Source organism: Brachyhypopomus gauderio, chromosome 16 (assembly GCF_052324685.1).
Source record: "Brachyhypopomus gauderio isolate BG-103 chromosome 16, BGAUD_0.2, whole genome shotgun sequence".
Classification (NCBI taxonomy): domain Eukaryota; kingdom Metazoa; phylum Chordata; class Actinopteri; order Gymnotiformes; family Hypopomidae; genus Brachyhypopomus; species Brachyhypopomus gauderio.
In genome coordinates, this window is record NC_135226.1 from 18,066,153 (window position 1) to 18,087,846 (window position 21,694).

The 21,694-nt window shown below is 43.6% G+C and overlaps 2 protein-coding genes across 3 annotated transcripts; both read right to left on the minus strand.

Annotated features, from left to right (window-relative positions):
* Positions 1-55: 55 nt before the first annotated feature.
* slc47a3 (solute carrier family 47 member 3) lies at positions 56-10,463 on the minus strand. The gene is made up of 17 exons (XM_076975818.1): positions 9,989-10,463; positions 8,044-8,145; positions 7,852-7,920; positions 7,512-7,660; positions 3,890-3,932; positions 3,346-3,390; positions 3,141-3,238; positions 2,839-2,936; positions 2,363-2,476; positions 2,143-2,210; positions 1,866-1,974; positions 1,566-1,641; positions 1,200-1,269; positions 917-1,049; positions 689-783; positions 562-604; positions 56-481 (listed from the first exon to the last, which is right to left on the minus strand). The coding sequence occupies exons 1-17, from the start codon at positions 10,106-10,108 to the stop codon at positions 267-269; spliced, it is 1,647 nt and encodes a 548-aa protein (XP_076831933.1). The 5' UTR covers positions 10,109-10,463; the 3' UTR covers positions 56-266.
* Positions 10,464-14,052: 3,589 nt separating this feature from the next.
* On the minus strand, positions 14,053-21,066 carry slc13a5b (solute carrier family 13 member 5b). 2 transcript variants are annotated; one of them, XM_076975817.1, is made up of 12 exons: positions 20,837-21,058; positions 20,223-20,351; positions 19,978-20,114; positions 19,669-19,877; positions 18,585-18,762; positions 18,252-18,374; positions 17,602-17,814; positions 17,318-17,424; positions 16,850-16,941; positions 16,541-16,702; positions 15,368-15,505; positions 14,053-14,867 (listed from the first exon to the last, which is right to left on the minus strand). In XM_076975817.1, the coding sequence occupies exons 1-12, from the start codon at positions 20,936-20,938 to the stop codon at positions 14,742-14,744; spliced, it is 1,716 nt and encodes a 571-aa protein (XP_076831932.1). In that variant the 5' UTR covers positions 20,939-21,058; the 3' UTR covers positions 14,053-14,741. The 2 variants fall into 2 exon arrangements, with proteins under 2 accessions (XP_076831932.1, XP_076831931.1); XM_076975816.1 differs by having other exon boundaries at positions 19,978-20,351; positions 20,837-21,066.
* Between the last annotated feature and the right edge of the window lie 628 nt (positions 21,067-21,694).

Below are 21,694 nucleotides of genomic sequence, written 5' to 3' on the forward strand. Positions count from 1 at the left end.
GTTGCTTATTAACCTATTTTAAAAATGTACAAAGATAGACAATAGAGTATATCAATAAATTGTAAATATAAATTTATTCACTTGAAGCATACCTTCAACTTCATATACCTTTACACCGTCTCTTGACTAAGACTAGTCACAAATACTGTACGTTAAATAAAACTAAAGGGCAGTCAACCATCTGGAAATCAGATCTCTGTGTTTTATTACTCCAGTCCGTGTCCTCCAGAGCTTAATCTGAGCGCTGTGACCTTCTCTCAGTCCTCTTATCTGGTCAGAGTCATGTTTAAGATCAGTCCTCCAGCCAGCACGCTGAGCATGAACACCAAGGTGAGGCCCCGGCGAAACACCAGTGTCCTGAATGGCAGCGGCTTCCCCACGGTGCGGAGGTTCTCACTGGACGACGCCACCAGCAGCACATCCGTGTCGGTGGCCTGGCTGGTCTCGTTGGGCTCCACGTCTCCCTGCTGCTCTGCGGAGTCTGCCAGCACAGAGCTCCTGTTAGCACCCGGCCGCGTTATGTGCTTCACCAAGCAATCTCGGAGCTGTGCGAGTTCTTACCGTCCTCCGTCCCGTTGGACTGGACTCCAGCCCTGACCTGGGCCTGCGATGAGAACAAGGCATTAGTAACGCTGGCACTGAACGCCGCAGGGCAAGAGCTGGATTGTGTTTGGCACGTGGCTCTCACCTCCTCTGTGACTTTCGCCCAGTTCATCTTGATCAGGAGCATTGTGAAGAAGATGGCCTGAAGGAGCACGCAAATGAAAAGGCCCGTCCAAAGACCTACAGCGCGGCAGACGAGAGAAACACGACTCAGAGGGCAGCGCGTGGCATCGGGAAGACAGGCAGATGAAAGAAAAAGAGCATATGAGACAGAAAGAGAGAGAGAATGAGTGGGAGAGAATGTTTTCCATACCAAAAATCCCTAGTTTGGCTGCAAACATCAGAGATACTCCAATAGGAAAACCCACACCATAGTATCCAATCAGATTTGCAATTGCCCCGAGCTTCTGTTTCCCTAAGCCTCGGACAATGCTCCCACCGGCCGCCTGGCGTGGGATGAAATCCAGTCGGGTGAGCCAGCACACGCCCTGTTTACACCTCTGACTCCTCCCACTTCATAGGTATAGAGTAATAAGAGCGTGGCACGCTCTGTTAAGTGTTATGTGGTGTAAGGAGCAGGTGTGCAGGAGACTCACTGCTGTTGCATCAAATATATGGAAGGGAGCGTAGAGGACCATGACGGTGGCAACCCTCTGCCTAATCTGTCTGTGAAAAAGACATTAGTTTATGTTTTTGTTTGCATGATTTTAACCCTAACTAGCTGCATGCAATCATGGTACTGTTCATATTTTTTTAAGTATTCTAAACCCACAGTATAATGAACAGTACATGAAGTTTATTATACTGACACAATGTCCAAGTTAATATGTGTTTCATGGACAAAGTTCACTACAGTTGACAGTTGGATTTTACTACAGTTGGGTCATATAAGCAACATTATAGAGTTTAAATGGATGACAAAGACAACACACTGTCCAGGTACAATAGAGTGGAGTACTCACTCATCGTTGGTGAAGATGTAAGAAATGGCGTCTTTGGAACAGCCGATGATGACTGCCAAGCATACTGAGACCAACACTGCGAAACAAGTTCATGAGCCGAGTTTTTTGGCCTTTCTCAGAAAAACAGTACAATCGGAGCACTGTAATTCAGTCCCCAGTGCAGCACATGCTTTATAGAACGAGTGCCAAAAGAGCAAAGGTCAATCACGAGTGTGAAGCGTCTAATCAGGCAGCTTGAACCACCCCAGCCGTCCCCAGCGCGGTTATTTTCTCGGTGCGTCGGGCGGACCCCAGAAGTACCTGCGCAGGTCATGCCGACCTTGGCCGACAGCTTGGCTTGAGCAGTGTCTCCAGCCCCCATGGCGTTTCCCACCCTCACACTGCCTGCCACACTGAAACCTATAGGAATCTGGCGGGAGGAGACCTGTCTCATTAACAGTGCTGCACAATTAACCACGGTCCATTATTCATGCAGTGAATTCCTGCAAAAACACACAGTGTTCATCACCATGATTGGTATTAAAGACTGTAATAATTTAAAGCAGGATTTAGTCAGAAGTGTCATGTAAGAATTTACCATATACGCAATGTTTGCCAGTTCATAGATAACTGCCTGGGCTCCGAGCTCCACCTGACTTATCAAACCTGTCATAGAAAACAAAGAGATTCGGCCAAATGACCAAAAGCACTGTGTGGCTGAATTTGGCACACAGCGAGCACGAGACAAATATGTTAAAGTACCACCTTTATCCCCGCAAAACCCTAATAATCACTTTCATGTGAGCATGAAATCAAACCTGCCAAAAATGCTCCCAGCTCATACGTCCACCATTCAGCACACAACATGAGCATGCCAGGGACAGCCAGGTGGATGAAGGTGTCCCACTCCTGTAGACAGTCCATGGACCACCCTGCACGTGCACGAGAGAGACACGGACCTCACACAGATCTCACAGATAGCAGTTACCACAGTTGCATATGATTACACAAATTAGGACATTGTAGCTTTCAAGGTCTGTGGCTAACAAAATAGGTTAGAATTTGCATAAGGGGAGTCGGCATGATCAGCCTTTCTAATTGGGTCATTATGATGCATGTATAAAATGAAACAAGTGTATATGCAAATTGTTTATGTCACATTTATCTCACTAGGGAAGAATGTTGGTGAGGAGTACTCACTGATATAAGGAAACATGAAATGGTTGTTTATGTGGTGCATGAAGTTCATGTGACCACCTACCACAGAAATGTTTGCGTGATTTTACGAACTCACCATGCCAGGTGTCCTTGTGAAGACCTCTACAACGGATGTAAATAAACAGTACAATAGCCATCGAGTACTGTGAGATAACGTTGGCTGCCGCAGATCCACTGCAGATAAAACAGTCATGTCGGTCACATTGGTGGTGTCGTACATATCGTAATCTTTGTCACTGACGTGCACATTTTTTAAACGGACTATGCCCAGGGGTTTAATCCCAGCTGATCGTTCTTGCCAAATCACTCATGAGGGCTTAATCCCAAGATGTTTCCGTGGCAATCTCAAGTGTCATCTCGATAGAACGGTGTACTCACGTGACGCCAAGGTCAAGAACCAAGACCAAAACATAGTTTGCCAGAGCATTTATGACGTTTGCTATAACTCCAGTGATAACCAGCGGCCAAATGATTCCCTAGAAGGAAACACTTCGTTCACTCTTTACACTTCTCTGAATGACAGTGATTTTCATTACTGTCTGAGAGCCAGGAGAGTGTGTTGTCTCTCAAGACGTTCTCTTACCTGGTTTTGAAGATAAGTGGTCTCAATAATGAATGTATATAATGCCTGAAAGAAAACAACAACATTAAAATGGGCTGAGAATCTGTTTTTATAACCGGAAACCTTCAAGTGCCCCTGTATGCAGTGAAGAAATGACAGCAACTTAGCACATCAGCCAATTTATTATCTGATATAAATAATTCAAGCAGTTCATTTGAACCAACAGATGCTCGGTTATTGCATGGTAGTGTTTATATGTCTAAGAAGTGAATGGAATGTATTGACTTCCATCAATTCGTCTAAATCGCTTAATTCAGTTCCGGGTTGCGTGGGGCTGAAATGTATCCTAGCAGCACAGGGTACATGGCTGAAACCAGCCACAGACAGGCTGCCATTGCTGGGCAAATGTGCAAACACACACACCCTCATCCAGCCACTCTCTCACACAGGGCTATTTTAGACAACCTAGCTGAAACCATAGCGGGGGACACAGGGGCGATATGCACACTTCATGTGCAAACACGAATAACATCTTCAGTAGGGATGTGTGTATTGTTTTACGTACTGGAAGTGCTGGCATAAAAATCTTCACATACATCTGAGATAGCCTGAAACAGACAGGCATAGTTTTATTATGCAAGGCAAAGCCAGGCAAGTTAATTTCTATAGTACATTTCAAATACAGGGTTTTATAAATTACTAAATTAAATACAAAGAATAAAGAGCTTACAGGATAAGCCACAATAAATAGGGCTAAAAGGATAAAATTAAAGAGACTAAAGTAATTCATATTGATCAAGAACATTTTTAAAGACAAATCTTATATACTGTGCAGGAAAACAGAAATGTTTTCAGTCTAGATGTTTGTGGTTTGGGTATCGTAGGACTTTGGGGAGTTAGTTCCAGCTGTGGGTAACTGGGAAACCGAAAGCTTTGCTGTTTATCAGGACCAGTTCCTGTTCTAAGAGACCTAATGGGTTTCCCAGATATATCTGAGTCCACGGCTGTTTCATTATTTATAAACAAGTAGTAACATTTAAAATTGATCCGGTGGCTAAATGGAGGGCATAGGATTTGAGAGCTGAGGTAATACCAGCACCATAATAAGGGTGGGCTTCTCCCTGCCTGGTAATACCAGCACCATAATAAGGGTGGGCTTCTCCCTGCCTGGTAATACCAGCACCATAATAAGGGTGAGCTTCTCCCTGCCTGGTAATACCAGCACCATAATAAGGGTGGGCTTCTCCCTGCCTGGTAATACCAGCACCATAATAAGGGTGGGCTTCTCCCTGCCTGGTAATACCAGCACCATAATAAGGGTGGGCTTCTCCCTGCCTGGTAATACCAGCACCATAATAAGGGTGGGCTTCTCCCTGCCTGGTAATACCAGCACCATAATAAGGGTGGGCTTCTCCCTGCCTGGTAATACCAGCACCATAATAAGGGTGCGCTTCTCTCGGCCTGGTAATACCAGCACCATAATAAGGGTGGGCTTCTCTCTGCCTGGTAATACCAGCACCATAATAAGGGTGGGCTTCTCCCTGCCTGGTAATACCAGCACCATAATAAGGGTGGGCTTCTCCCTGCCTGGTAATACCAGCACCATAATAAGGGTGGGCTTCTCCCTGTCTGGTAATACCAGCACCATAATAAGGGTGAGCTTCTCCCTGTCTGGTAATACCAGCACCATAATAAGGGTGAGCTTCTCCCTGTCTGGTAATACCAGCACCATAATAAGGGTGGGCTTCTCCCTGCCTGGTAATACCAGCACCATAATAAGGGTGGGCTTCTCCCTGTCTGGTAATACCAGCACCATAATAAGGGTGGGCTTCTCCCTGCCTGGTAATACCAGCACCATAATAAGGGTGGGCTTCTCCCTGCCTGGTAATACCAGCACCATAATAAGGGTGGGCTTCTCCCTGCCTGGTAATACCAGCACCATAATAAGGGTGGGCTTCTCTCGGCCTGGTAATACCAGCACCATAATAAGGGTGGGCTTCTCTCTGCCTGGTTAGCATACTAGTGATAACATTCTGAATTAGCTGCAGATGTGTAATGGTCTAATGGAAACTTCTGCAATAGTGGCCTGCTTTGAAATTAATGCAACAGGTGTTTCTAGCCTCCTGGAGATGATGATGTTACTGAATTTCACTTAGCCACTACAACTAAGCATTATTTACTATAATGAATACATTAAAACTCTTGCAATTTCGGACTTTATGTTTTTTGGTATTTCAAGTCTTGGAGGTAAGCAGTAACCTTCGGCCGGTGGACGCAGGTGGACAGTTGCAAGAGCTGCAATGTTCCCTAAGAATCTTTAAATCAATAGCACTATATTCAGACATAACTTAAGTTATGATGATGGCACTTACTGGATCCATTTGCTAATGTATCGGTTTAGCCAGCACTACCAGTTGGGAGTTGAATGTCAAATACTTCCAAGCACCCAGTGGTTCTCTCTTATATATGCTCACTGCACTTCTGTTATTAGCACAAAACCAAGAAACAATAAGGATACTGTGCACTGGAAAGTTGGGTGAAGGACACCGAACCGGTTTGCTCTGGCTGTGTAAGCAACAAGCAGATCTCAAAAGAGAAGTTATGGTGCTGACTGAGCAACTGGTGGTCTCACGACAGACTCGTGCCGGAACAGGTGACATCAATGTGATGTCTCAGACTGAGGTCACCAGCGGAGAAGTGGAGCTAATGAGCTGGTTGAAAACTTTTAACACCGATTTGTGTGGCATTAATTAAGTTAGTTGGGGCAGGAAATGCACCCACAGACTACAGTTGTGGTTGGGATATTTTGCACAATGCACTTAAAACTCAAGGGTGGCAAAAATTATCCCACAACAGTAGGTAATCTTCTTTTTTGGGCAACAAGAATGAAGGACAACATGGTGAAATACGAACAGCCTTGTCAGCAGCATGTCAGAGTGTGCAGGGAGTGATACCGCGAGGGGCACACCAGTGACCGTGTTACACACTCATGGATTTTTCATGGGCCGCAGGGAAGGATGAGTCGTCTTTTAGAGAGGGTTCTGTTCAAGGTCCCCTCGTGGGGTCTGCTGATTGCTTTGGGTGAGCTGACTGCTCAAGTGGGAACTGGCCTCCAGGCTTGTCATGGTGAAATTGGTCGATATGGTCTCTCCATTGTGAACAACATTTGAACCGGCACCACATTTGTGCATCATGGGCACAAACCCTAAGTGCAAACATATTTACAAGGTGATGTGGTGGCATCGAGTCTCAACAACAGGGTCACCGATTGGTTACGTGCTGCTGCTGTGTTTTTTCCTCTTCAGTGTCCACAAAGGTTACACCAAGGAGCTTTACGGTTGCATGTTGGTGTTCTGGAGATAGAAAAATAAAGGCTATCTGGACTGCCGCAAAGCAGTAAACCGGGTCACGGCCTTGAGACAGAAAGGGCCTGGCCTGTAGTAGCGAGTGCAACAGAAAACTGAGCAATCCATGTTTCCTCCAAGAAGCTGAAAGTGGACCATTTGGGGATTCAAGTGGGAAGCTAACCTGCTCAGACAAGAGATGGAGACTTTGGTTGCAGAAGCACTTTTGACCTGAAGTCAGGTTGCAGTGGGCCTATATGGTTGGCATGGATCCATGGATCTACATGGTGGGATCCTTTCACAGCCCAAGGACAATCAAGGACATTGAGCACTGAATCAGTCTGGCTGCATACAAGTCCAGTGAGTTACAGCCAGTCTGAAAGCAGCTCTTCATAGCACTAAAGGTGAAGAATATCAAGACCTCCACGCTTCCCATTGGTCCGTATGGCTCTGGGATTTGGACATGTGCACAGAGTGACTGTAAAGATCTGTGCATTTCATATTAAATCACATTTCAAATTAAAACACAGTAAGAGCACGTACTAAGGTTCATGAAAGTCTTATAAAGTCTCCTCCTCTAGTCTGCAAGATTAGGAGATAAACGGAGACACTCAGGAAGTGGACAAGGAGCTCTAATAGAGGATGGACATAATCAAAGCACACAGAGTGATTCATAAGGTCTCAGGAGGCTTATTACTAAAACTGAGCAATAAAATGTGTTGTTTTATTTAAATACTACTCATCCTTTAATGGTGAAGAAGCAACATGCAATAAAAACAGAATAAAATATGTTTAAGATAATGTAATTCATTATTAAACAGTAGTTGCCTATTCTTTACAAACCTGGCAGTCTCTGGGTTTTGCTTCACTGTCAGTAATATTGACTCTGTATTGATTAAAATGGCCCAGCAAGGGAAACAGGCCAAGAGTAAGATGAGAATTCCCCTCTGGACAATGACACCGACTCTCTGGAGGTTACCACTCCCAAAAGTCTGTTGGATAATTTAACAGCATGAACAGAGTAGCTTAATTATTCTCCAAAGGAAATGTGAATAGACCCTGATACAGAAACCAAAATAATTTTTAGCTGCATTTCTAAAAGCTTTACTAGGAATAATAATAATGATGTTTGGGTTTGTGTATGTGTGTGTGTGAGTTTAAGTTGGAGAAATTGAATCCCTACCTGAGATATTAATGTGTCACAGGCTGATGCCAAACCATAACCTACCGCAACCCCGGTCACGTTGATGACCTGTCAGAAGGATCGTAGAGGATATGATGAATATAAATACTGGATAATCTAAGCTGCTCTGAAGCAAAGTGTCACACAGGAGGTCAGTCACCACATACATAAAACTGAATGGTTTCTACTCACAGCTATGGCTAGCACTACACCATCAAGCTCTGTCCTCCCCAGATGTCCACAGAACACAGTACTGACAAAGCTTATCAAATACACCATAATATATGTCAAAAACTGCAGAGGAAAATAGGGGCCATTAGAATAATTAAACAAAAGGACATTTTCATTTCAAGAATAGCACGAAAGATCAAACATCAGAAAACAACATACGTCAAAAACAGAACATTTTCCACCCATTTTAAATCTGGCACTTTTTAAAAGGTCTTTATTACTATCTTTATTTATTATATCTTTACTATCTTTATTTTGGTATCTTCATTTTCTGTGCTGGATTGTTTTAAAGTGTCTCTGATATCAGTCTCCTTTCCAGCAAGTAAAATACATATTTGGATTTAAATCAGGAGATTTACTAGAACAGAAAATATTCACTCATAAAAATCAAAGCAGTAGTCAAGATCAATGCAGTTTCCCCTTAAGCTGGTAAGAAGAATCTTACCGTTAAATACAGATATAAATTTACGATCCACTTTGAACTTCAGGAACCTGAAAGAGTCTATTAGAGTCACCTAAATTATTTATATTTTGATAGGCAGAATGCATGTAATCTTTTCTACATGTCTTATTTTCTAAAATTTCAAATAAATAAATAGCTTAAAGCTTTGCAAATGAACAACTTAAATCTTCCCGCGTGCTACTTTAACAACATGGGGATCATTGTAAAAGTATTAAAAATACACAGTAAACACAAACATAAAAACTAAATATTTGAATGAATTAATAAAAGGCATGACTCACTGACACTAAGCTGAACCTTGACAGGGTGTACAAGGTTGTAATAAGATCTCCAGATTGTCAATATGGTTCATATATGCTCACGTTTTTATTCATTTGGATTTCAATATAATTTTCAAGCACATCATATAGTATCTGCTTTGCATCAATTTTGTATTTACTTTGAATACAAAATTGTATTTACTTTGCAAACCCCTTAGAGTTAGGATGTAATGTAATACATGCTTTACAATTCAATTTAGTCAGTTTTGTGTTTCAATAGTGTGAATGAATTTCAGTAAATTACATACAACACTATCATCTGTGTATCACCTGATTACAGTTACTGACGCACAATCATTGGATCTGAAATGCAATTCCTACTTTAATTATTTCATCTTGAATTTCAACATCGTTTGAACAAAAAAAAAATTGCAATCCTAAAATAAATCACCAACTATGTCGCTAGGTGGCATTAATGCCCCTCGGTTGAATGCAGCAATTCCCTCTTTATTTTATAATCACACAAAATATTTACATTTTGAATTTCAGTAGCATATGGAAATGATGCTGGTACAAAGTGACTGCATTTGAAAGGAAATGCAGTTTTTGCTTTGTAATAATTTTATTCAATTTCAATAGTAATTCAAGCATTTTGCAAAGAATTGTGAATTGTCTGTAACTGCTATTCAATTTTAAATTGTAAGAAAATGACTTTCAAATTCCAACAACTGTGATAAATGACACTTAAATGCACAACATTTTTTTTGTTTTGTTTATTTAAATTGTAAATCACTGTTACCACCCTTTAGTTTAGACTATTTACGTTATGGACTTAAATCCATATTGTTTTATGTTATGTTTACTTTATGTTATGTTTACTTTATGTTTTATGTTTACTGCCTCTATTACAACAATCCCTAATTCACTAAGGAAGAAAACCAAGGTCAATTCAACTATTTATAAATTCTATTGAAATAGTAGAATTAATAAGTGTGTGTTGCACTTCTCTCTTTTCTATTGACTTTTATCAAGAAACTGAGTAAGCAGGTTCACCTTTTAAGGAACTGCTGAAGCTCAAAGTTGGTACATATTAAACATCAAATATCCAGAGGTAACTTTACGTCGGTGGTGTTCAGGCTATTTCATGGACACACATTGTGAAATATTCACACAGCCTACTCACCACGGGCAAAGCTAGAGATGATAACTCCTTCACTTCTTGTCTGCATTCGGCAGGAATTAAACTGCGAATTCGTCTCAAACATATGTGGTTACTGTTCAGCGATAAAGGATTTTCAGCCATTTTGGAGTGTTGTACTGTTCACCAGCACCATTGGTAAATATCGGTTTTTAAATGCGGACACGAATGGAAAGATGTGAAAATTACCCTTAGCAAATGAATCGCATGTAAGCCGTCGACTCCCCGCCCACATCAAAGCAACCTCTGAACTGCTTTACCAACCCACTAACCGCAGACTCGTACAGCTTTGGGACGCCGCTAACCTGTGTCTTCGTCATTTGACCACAAGGTGGAGCCATTTGCACAGCAGATGAATAAGTATGCCAAGAGAATTCGTGTGTATTCAATAGTCAAAAAGACACTCACACTTCATGAGAGCTGTTTCAGCCTACATAATCTTAAAGGAGCAATAAGTAATTTTTAACATAAAAGTTCAGTATAATTTATTACAACTAGGAGAAAAGATAGATAGATAGATAGATAGATAGATAGATAGATAGATAGATAGATAGATAGATAGATAGATAGATAGATAGATAGATAGATAGATAGATAGATAGCAATGCAAAGAAAGTCAGGAATTAAATACACAATAGAATAGTATAGTACTTTAAATAAGAAAACTAAGACCTAATGTGTGCAAATAAGTGTTGTATAAAATTGTATCAAGGTGCAGTGCAAAGTGTAGTCTGCTGTGTGACCCTAGAGGGTTTAGCAGTGTCCTGAGTCCTCTGTTTAATGTGAGCCTTTGGTTGGTAAGTGGTAAAGTCACAGTAAGCGTGTTCCTGAGAATGGTGAATTGTTGTACAGTGTGATCGCTGTTGGAAGGAATGATCTCCTGTACCGTTCCTTGTTGCAGCGGAGCTGAAGGAGCCTGTTACTGAATGTGCTCCGCTGCGTAGTCAGTGTGTCATGGAGGGGGTGGACGGGGTTCTCCATGATGGCAGTGAGTTTTTTTTAAGGTCCTCCTCTCTATAACAACCTCGAAGCCCTCCAGAGAGCAGCCCATTACTGAACCGGCCTTCCTGGTCAGTTTGTTGAGCTTGGCTGCATCTCCTTTCCTGATGCTGCCTCCCCAGCGTACTGCAGCAAAGAAGAGGGCACTCGCAACAACACACTGGTAGAAGGGTTCCTGCGTCTTGCTGCACACATCGAAGGACCTGAGCTTCCTCAGAAAGTAGAGTCTGCTCATTCCTTTCTTGTACACAGTGAGTTAGCCTTCCAGTCCAGTCTGTTGTCCAGAATGACTCCCAGGTACTTGTAGTTGTCCACCATCTCCACGTTCTGACCCTTGATGTTGACAGGCCTGGTTAGTGTCTTCCTCCTCCTGAAGTCAACCACCATTTCCTTGGTTTTGGCCACATTGAGGGTCAGATGGTTCTCCTCACACCACATGACGAAGCTGTCCACTGGGTCTCTGTACTCTCCATCCCTGTCGTCCTTCATGCCTCCTACCACCACAGAGTCATCAGAGAATTTCTGCAGGTGGCAGAGGTCAGACTTAGGTGAAAAGGAATGGGGAAAGAAAAAGAGGTTGATATATAGGCTAATATAAAAATGACACCTCATGTGGTTTACAGGAGTAACCTTCTGCGATCGTGAGAGGCATATTTAAGTATAGTATGAACAGTACATCCTGTACACACAGTGAAGTTACTTTACAGCAAAGTTTATTCATTTATTCTGACAAACCTACAAACAAAAGATCAGGAGTCAATTGCATTGCTTATACGCAGTGAAATTTCCTATTTTAATATTATCGCATGTGAACATTTTTAGAAATGAAATGGCTAGAAATGAGAATGACTTTTTGAATGCCACCTCAGCAAAGCACAACCCATGCTATATGTGTATATATATATATGTATATATATATATATGTGTGTTTGTGTGTGTGTGTGTGTGTGTGTGTGTGTGTGTGTGTGTGTGTGTGTACAGAGACAGAGAGGGAGGGAGCGAGAGAGGGAGAGAGAGAGAAAATAGGCACACAGCATATATGTTCTTGTTTCAGCTCGATAATGAAAGGGTGTTTGGGGAACCTGAAAATAAGAGAAAGGCACTGTAATTATATCTGCGTCTGTCCCAAAAGCCTCGTGATCATAGTGATCAGAGTGATCACAGTGATCAGAGTGCCCCTGCTCACCCAACCGCTTGTTAGCTGCTTCAGTGTTGTAGGAGTTCACCTTTTAATTGCCCCAATAAGAAATTGGGATTCTGTGGCAAAGGGCAGGGCCTCTCTGAAAATCACTTTCAGCAGCTCTTTGGAGGAGCTGGATTTCAGAGAACAGAGAAGACACAATGAAGAATGAATGTTTTTGTCTGTGCCATTCATCTGCTCTGACAGAAAAAAACTAAATGGTGACTGGCTCAGTCTCACACTTTCAACCCAGACAGCAGGAGTTTGTCTGTTGTTGTGGCCAAACAGCAGAAGCTTATGAATACATTGCTGGTGTTTTGTCTGCAGAGGGTTATGAGCTGTTGTCATTGCAACACCTCTCACCTTTCTGCGTTCATGAAGTCATACGGTGTAATTGGTGATGATGCACGTCTCTGCCTCATAGTGGGTAGATATGTTTACTTAAGCCTTTTCACAACAAGGACCTCAGCAACAACACAAACACCAAGACCAACAGCAACAAAAACATTTAAAATATTTTATATTCCACTTTCTAACTCCTTCAAAGACACTGCTTCTCTCACTGTTCTGTGAACATCACCTAAAACTTTCTATCAACAGCAGACCCTTCGCTAAGTGAAGGACCTTCCCATAATCCCCCTAGAACTGGCTGCAGAAACCCTTGTTGATATCATCATATAGACAAGCATGTGTTTCATCTTCATGCTGAATGCCGTCCGCTTTACTGAATTGCCACAATATATATATATATATATATATATATATATATATATATATATATATATATATATATATATATATATATATATATCTCCCTCTCCTGGAGTGCTGTGCTGAGAGATTCTTGGTTTTTGTGGATTTGTGGTGTGGATCAGCACCACCAATAATGTATCCTTGGCAAACGCTATTTGTTTTGTCTTTATTGTAACCCGTAATCTTGTTTCAGAATCACATAAAGTACATGAAACTGCATGTAATGTCACTGTATGTAAAGTGAGTTAGCAGGCAACATTTATAGATCTCAAAATCAAAGTGGTGATTGTGACCACTTTGTGCTGCAGCATAATTAAAGCTCAAGTTTGGATTCAAATTATATTTGTATTGGCGATCTTCTGATATTGACATAAGACCTATACATAGGTATATGTTTTGCAGTGGAATACTGTCCATACATTTTACATTGCATGTGTAAGACGTAGCATTTACCCAGAGTTCACAGCTTGTGCACTCTGACCTTTCTTTGCTCTCATGAGTCCATTCTGAGCAAGATCTGAACTTCTGAATATCGTACGATTGACACACATACCTTCTCTGTTACAATTCACTTTGAAAATGATATAATGTAATTATCGAAATGCTCTTTGAGCTTTTCCGTGTATTTCAGCTACAGTTATAAACAGGTTATAAAATTGCATCAAACAGACTGTTTTTTTTTTTTACACAGTCAATTCACATTAGGATTTTGACAAATGTGCCAAGAATGAAAGAACATTTAAGTGAATGTTGTTTTCCAATTCTATTTAATATTTTATTTGTGTGCATTAATCATCTCAGGTAGCTGGCTTACCTGTACTGCACTGACCTTATTGCAATTACATTGTTTATTATGTACTGCACTGGTTTTTACACAGTTTTCTGACAGCACAGTCACTTTAAAACACTGCACTCAGTCAAGGTTGGACCTCGCCTAAGTCTTACATCCATAGACACGCAAGCGTGAGACCTTATGCATATATGAATATTCATATATGAATACCTTTATATTTCTGCTCCATATTAATGTATTCCTATTCATATTTGCATAGCCCAGCCCTCCAGTCGTAGCACATCACTTCTGAATGCCATTCAGGAGTCACTGGAACTCTTAATATGCAAAAGCAGCACTACAGATTTTTATTGTACAGGTAAGAACCAATGCACAATTACATACAGTACAAAACACATAGTACTATACACACAGTATTCATACTGATGGTGTGTCTGCAGTGATGGATGTTAATAGGAATGATTAGCATATGCAAGTAGTGCATAGTGACACTGTCAGTCCTGTACAGTATTTACGTTACGTTCATCTTTTTAGAAAGATGAACATAGCAAAGCTTTTGAGAGTGTTGGTAAATTATGGGATGGCTGATGATATGCCAACCCTGTTTGTAAACAGCATCTTCACTTAGACAATAAACACAAGATATCACCAATTCACAATGATAATTATAGCTCTCTAAAATTTAATGACTGTTTCCCTGTTATCTGCATGTTCCATTTTTAAAATCAACCTTAAATATTAAAGATATTTATATATAAAAACAAACAAAATCCCGGTCTGAAGGATTTGGCCATTAATTACCCCCCCATACAGATAAAAGCAGGTAAAAATGCCACTCTGTGAATTGAACCTTTTTTTTCTTCAACAGCAGTCGTGATGCGGTCGCTGGTGTCTGGAGCCTCAGGCAGCCGCAGGAGATCGTCTGCGTACAGCGGTGTGTGTGCGAGGCGTCTTGTGAGGACGTGTGGTTTGCTGTGCGTTTTCTCTCGGCACCGGGCCGGACACGGGCCCGTTCAGGAGCCCGTCCTGTTGGCCCAAGCGGGGAAAGAGTCCAAGTGGAACATGGCCCGGCCCCAGGTGTTGATGGCCAGCGTGGTGCACAGGATACCGATGATGTTCATCATGAAGCCCGCCTTCGCCTTGAACACATATTCACACCACACAGGGCATCGCTGCATGAAAACATCACCATGGAGTGTATAGAAGCTATAGATACAGTACATAGAGTGTGGACAGGGCCGGAGTGGGACACTTTTTCAGCCCGGGAGTTTCATGCGCAAATCCGGCCCAAAATTATTTTCCCCTCCCAATCGGCCCAAACTAGAGACTGACATGAGCCGGCCCATCGGGAATCCTCCCGAATCTCCCGATTAGCCACTCCGGCTCTGAGTGTGGACAAGAACTAGTCCTTATATTTAATACTGTGACCTCTGACCCATGGACTACAATAGATCAAACTATTTTTTACTTTTCACCAATGACAAATTATTTGCAATTAAGGAGTCCTTTGGTACCTTAAATGTTTGTCAAAATTAAACCGTAATAGTTCTGTTTGTCAAAATTAAACCGTAATGAGTCATAGTTTTCATAATGAAGTCATTGGCTGAGTGAGGAGCAGACGCCATGTTAGAAATCTCACCATGTCTGAAACCTTGAGGTCGCCATAGGAGAACACAATAGCGTTGGGGGGCGTTGCCACGGGTAACATGAAAGCGAAAGAGGCACTGAGCGTGCAGGGCACCATAACGTAGAGGGGGTTCAGGCCAGTCGACTGGGACTGTAACACAGCAGCAGAAAAAAACATTTCAGGGCTTATCTTCGGTTTCTACGAAATAGACCACCGCTTTGCTCTAATACTACTGACTCTGAGTCACATGACTGACTTACGTTGTGGTTTTCTCTGCCATGAAACTTCATTTGGGGTGTAATTAAACCAAGATTTGTCAGGATGGTGTACAGGCTGATTCACGTCTGCCGGGCACCTGCCCCTCCTGCCCCTCCTGCCCCACCTGCCCCACCTGCCCCTCCTGCCCCTCCTGCCCCACAGCTGATTAGCCAACAATTACACAACGCCTGGTGCACTGTAGTTCAGGCTTTTAGGACTTTGATCTTGTTTTTGGATGTAAAAGAATGGAGCAGATCCAAGCTTTGTGTCCACAGTGTGTGTGTGTGTGTGTGTGTGTGTGTGTGTGTGTGTGTGTGTGTGTGTAATCAAAATAGTCATCATTGCTTGCTGATGCAGACTTGAAGAAGTTCATAAACATGCTTGAACATGCAGACTGAAGGACAAACAACCATGATAATATAATGAAGAACCTTAAAGAACCTGGATGCATAAAATTCCAGAAAACAAATGGCTGAAGGAAGAAACCCCCACATCCCCGAAGGCGCTTAACCCTTAAGTTCTTCCTGCAAACTTTCTCCTCAGTACATCTTCAACTAAATGATTCTTGGAGCACCCCAGGCTAGTGCACTCAGAGTAAGGGTTCTTTGTACGGCTTCCTAAGTTAACCAAATTAAAGCGAAATGGTGCGTACCCAGTGTGGAGATGATTGGGGGGAGGGATTGAGAACACTGTGGGGATAGAGAGCTGGATGAATTGAAGTGGGTGAGAACTTGGCCGACTGGTGGAGGGGCCTCAAAAAAGGGATGAAAGTAATTCTCTGGGACTGAATGTTTAATTGTGTTTGTAAATCTGGGCCCGTATGGTGTTGCTGTGACTGTTTTAGGGCAGGAACCAAGACTGGGTACATGTGCACCAATGACCTATTGCAGCTTGCCACTGGAGTATATATATATTTGACATTCTCACCATAGAGGCCAAGACAGGGAGGAAGAGTGTAGCTGTGGCTACGTTGCTGGTGCACTCTGTTAGCGTAGCAATCAGTAGACACAGGATGATGACTATGGCCCAAGCAGGAATACTATGCAGGGGGGTTAACTGATTACCCATCCACGTGGACAGACCCGACACCTGGGACAAGGACCAGTGGGAGAGCATGTTATCCAGAAATGATCTGAATTATATAAGAATAGTATGAGTAGATACTGAATATATGAGTAATATAGATGTCATGATATGAGTGGATATTGGGTGGGGGTGGATGTCACATGGCCTCACCTCGCTCCCTTTGGCAAGAGCAAAGCCCCCACCCAGAAGTAACACTATGTTCCAGGGCATTTTCTTCTGGGCCACCTTCCAGGTGAGCAGGGCTGTCATGGCAACAGTGGGGAAAAAAGGAAAACAGCAGCACAGAGAAATCACTACAGCCAAAGAGGAGCCCTCAGATTGGGTACACTCAACCCGCTCAGACCCACTCAACCCACTCAGACCCACTCAACCCGCTCAGACCCACTCAACCCGCTCAGACCCACTCAACCCGCTCAGACCCACTCAACCCACTCAGACCCACTCAGACCCACTCAGACCCACTCAGACCCACTCAGACCCACTCAGACCCACTCAGACCAACTCAGACCAACTCAGACCAACTCAGACCAACTCAGACCAACTCAGACCAACTCAGACCAACTCAACCCACGTCCCTTTGCTGTGCATATTTTTAGGTGATGGTCGAGCCCCGCCCACCTGGTCCGGGGTCAGCAGGTGGCCAGCGGAAAAGACGTGACGGTTCCGATGGCAGCACGAAGAGGAACAGAGCCACGAACACCGCCACCGTGGCGTCGGTCACGAACCTGGAGGGTCAAACCCCGACATTATCCTCCGCTCCAAGTTTACATTAACCACGGCGAGCTGTCTCGCCCTCCCAGTAGTGCGTTTCATGGTTACGTTTCCACACACACCACAGCTATGATTTAGACGAAATTACAACAAAACGACCAAGATCTTATCCGGGGCGGTGTGAGTCGTACTCCGCGTCCGAGTTGAAGGCGTGTGAGGCCCAGCCGGTGGTGAAGCCTGGGTCGCGGGTGAACCACAGCCCCACGAGGAGGATGAAGAGAGCCAGCACACTCAGCTCGCCGGACGACATGGGCCCCAGCAGGCGGTGCTCCTCCCGGATCACGTTATACGCGGCGATCTCCTTCTCGGTCTTCATCACGCCACAACCCCATGTCTTCCTAAAGCTGCAGAGAGGAGAACGGTGGGGGCCAAGTCTGGGGCAGGGTGTGTGTGTGTGTGTGTGTGTGTGTGTGTGTGTGTGTGTGTGTGTGTGTGTGTGTATATGTGTGTGTGTATGGGTGTGTGTGTATGGGTGTGTGTGTGTGTGTGTGTGTGTATATGTGTGTGTGTGTGTGTGTATGGGTGTGTATGGGTGTGTGTGTGTGTGTGTGTGTGTGTGTGTATGGGTGTGTATGGGTGTGTGTGTATATGTGTGTGTGTGTGTGTGTGTGTGTGTGTGTGTATGGGTGTGTATGGGTGTGTATGGGTGTGTGTGTATGTGTGTGTGTGTGTGTGTGTGTGCGCATGTGTGTGTGTGTGTGTGTGCGCGTGTGTGTGTGTGTGTATGGGTGGGGCTTGGAATGCTGTAATTTAAAGGGGATTAAAGACTAACGGCACTCACTCGAAGCCCATGAACAGGAACTGTAGCCACAACCAGGCCAACGTCAACATGATCAGCATGTTGGGAAACGCGAAGCCGAACCAGGAGGCGAAATTGATGACGTCAGCATTCTGCGGAAACAATCTGGGGTCGAAGGGAAAAGGGCACGTCACATTATTCATCTCATGAAGGTAGAATGAGAGTGTGAGAACGAGAGGAGACAACAGGAGAAATAGTACATTCTAATGAGCAAATGCAGAGGGGAAAAAAGAAGACTTTCTATGAAATTCGATCTTACCTGAAGTTTGGAAAGATCGAATGAGTTTTTTATAGTAATTTAGGTTTGACACCCACTGGTTCATTTGACCTTTCAGCACCAGGTTAGGCCCTGTGCCCGTTAGCGTGGCCGTTCCCCCGATGCTGGCAGCGTAGCACACACACAGAGTCATGCCCTTACACACACGCCACCTCTCCGCATCACCGCCGTGCCGCGGTGTCTCCGCCGCCGTGTCCAGGCTGCTCAACACCACCACTGTAAGGTGTTGAGAAAATTAGTTTTTGCTTAGCAATAACATTAGCAGAAGTATATTTTGCTCATCAATAAAATTGGTATTAGAATTAGATATATAATTGTTAATTAGATAAATAATTGCTGCCTTAAATGTTTTAAGCTATATATTTTGAGAAGGGCCATACAGCCTATCAGAAAATACTTTGGTCTAAGGCGAGTGTTAGACTCTTGTGAAGTGTCTGTAGAATCTGTTCTATACTGATAAGCCCCACAGAAGGTCACTTGCACCAACTGCCTGAATGACACCCTATCAGGTTGGGACACAGTGAACATGAAATAACGCCATGAAATAAAGTCATGCATGTATGTACGAGGACTCTATGTATGACCATGCAAGAGGACTTTAAGGGGTGAAGCAGTAGTATATAAACCTCTGATGTAAATGTTAGAATGTGTGAGATCCCCGGAGATATTTCTGTTTTAATAAAGGCATTTTTGGTATTGCTATAATTTTGGTATGTTGTTCCTATGTTGTTCTCCTTTTGCATCAAACGAACGTGCTGGGCTAAAGTGGTTGATAGAAGCTCAAGCCCTAACAAAGGCCAGCAAACACACACAGGTGCACTGAAAGCCATCGGTTTCCGCAGGCCACATGCTTCTCTCATAATCCAAATGAGCCCTGTTTAACGTGAAGGACAGACGTTCCACGACCCCGAGTGCCCAGTCAACCCTCGTCTGAAACTTCTCCCCGCAGAGGAATAGATTGAAAAGCCCTGGTACTAAAACCTTACATTTGTGGTTTTAAATAAGGCGCTTAGCACACTGTGACATGTACACTTTCCACCTTACACGGAGTTGGCAGCAGGGTCACAAACCCTCTGTGATCTAAGCCCCCTGTGCTTTCTAAGTGTAGCCCTGCGTCGTTACCTGCGTCTTTATATTTGGCCAGCTGGGGGCGCCGCGTCTCCGGGCCCCGACTGGACACCTGGCTGCAGCCCACGGGCTCCAGCAGAGGCTCGGGGGAGTCCAGCTGCTCCAACACGGCCTGCATAATGGGCACCATCATGGCCGTGGTGGCCGTGTTACTGATCCACATGGAGAGGAAGGACGTCACCCCCATGAAGCCCAGCATCAGACTGCGTCCCGGCCCAGAGGAAGAAGAGGGAGAGAGAGAGAATCTGCTTAATGTCGGACCCAAAACAGGAGCCTCCGCATCTCGGCGGGCGGGTCACCCACAGCGCCGGCCGCACTCCCACGACGAGCAACACTCGGAGGGCGATGCGCTTGTGCAGGTTCCAGTGCTCAACCGCCACAGCCACGAGCAGGCCGCCCACGAACAGCATATTGGTGTCCCTCAGGTACTGCACGCACACCTGCAGGACAGCGCAACTCCAGTTTATCAATGAAACCACGCCCCCCACCCACCCACCCACCCACTCCGTGCACGGCGCGCGCGCGCACTCCCGTGCAGCGACGTCTACCTGCTTCGACTGCATGATGCCGAACAGCGGGAAGAGGAGGGCGGGTAGGAGCGCGGTGATGGCCAGCGGGAGAGCCTCCGTGCACCAGTACACCGCCATCAGCAGGATCACATAGGCGCAGCTGGCCTCCTGAAACACACACGCACTCCCTCGGTGACACACCCTCACTGCAACGGGCGGTACTTGCGTTTTAAATGTGCAGTACTAGTTGCACACGAGCGAGCGATAATATGGATAAAGAACACATCGGAGCTTTTAAAGGAAAAATCAGACAAGCCACGAATGTGCTAATAGCCATTGAAGGTTTAAATGTCTTCTAATAAAATCCAAAAATGCATTTACAAGAAATAAAAATAATAATAAATTTTAAATTATTTTGCTGTATAAAAAAGCACATTTACAGCTTGCGATTTACTTAATTAAAACAAAGTGAACAAAAATTCATGGCATGTGACATTACGGGGCAGCCGGACAAAGTTCCGCTGTTGCCCTTAACGAGTAAAATAAAATCAGAAAGGTACGATTGGGATTAGGATCAAGATAAGCAGGCACACAAAAAATGTTAAACATGTTAATACACTTCATCTGATACACTAAATGTCGATTTAACATACCGTTGTGCCGTTAACAAGTGGAAGAGGAAGAAGTATCAAAGGTGTAAAGGCCAGTATGAAGCCATGCTTGAAAGTCCAGAGCGATTTTAGTATTGGTGACATCTCCAAATGAGGAGGAATCCTGCATAAAGAAGAAGAAGTTGTCGGACCTTCTCTTTTTAACTACTCGAGCAGGCAAGCAGGCAGGAGAGAGAGAGAGAGATAGAGAGAGAGAGAGAGAGAGAGAGAGAGAGAGAGAGAGAGAGAGAGAGAGAGAGAGAGAGAGAGAGAGCGAGAGAGAGAGAGATAGAGAGAGAGATAGAGAGAGAGAGAAAGAGCATAGAGCATCCTCATGGATGCAATCGGTGTCCCTCCACGGTCAGGTCATACGTGCTTTAAATATTTGCGCCTATATGCTTCATTTTACGGTATTTCGCTGCTCAGCGCCAACTTCAGGACTAGGACTTCAGTGCGGATTTTTGACTAATGGTACCGTAGAATCTACCTACATCTGCACTGGTGACAGACAAAGGCTGACACTCTTGTGTGGTAGTATTATTTTGGCATTATATAATGCTATTATAATATTATATAACTATTCATGTAAACAGGTTTACACTTTCAGAATTAAATATATATTTATACATCATTACAAATACAAGGATTTAAATGTAGACTGATTAAAAACTGGTATATTATGCTGCTAACAGTCTGCTCAGTTGGCAGGATGGTTGAGCTCCAGCATAGTCAAGCCCTACAATACATTTCAGACAAACATTAAAACTGTTTTGTTCAGTGTTTATTAAGCAATTGAAATATATTACTGTGTTTAATGTAATGATGCAAGTACATTAGTTAAATCAAGTAAAGCACTTATGA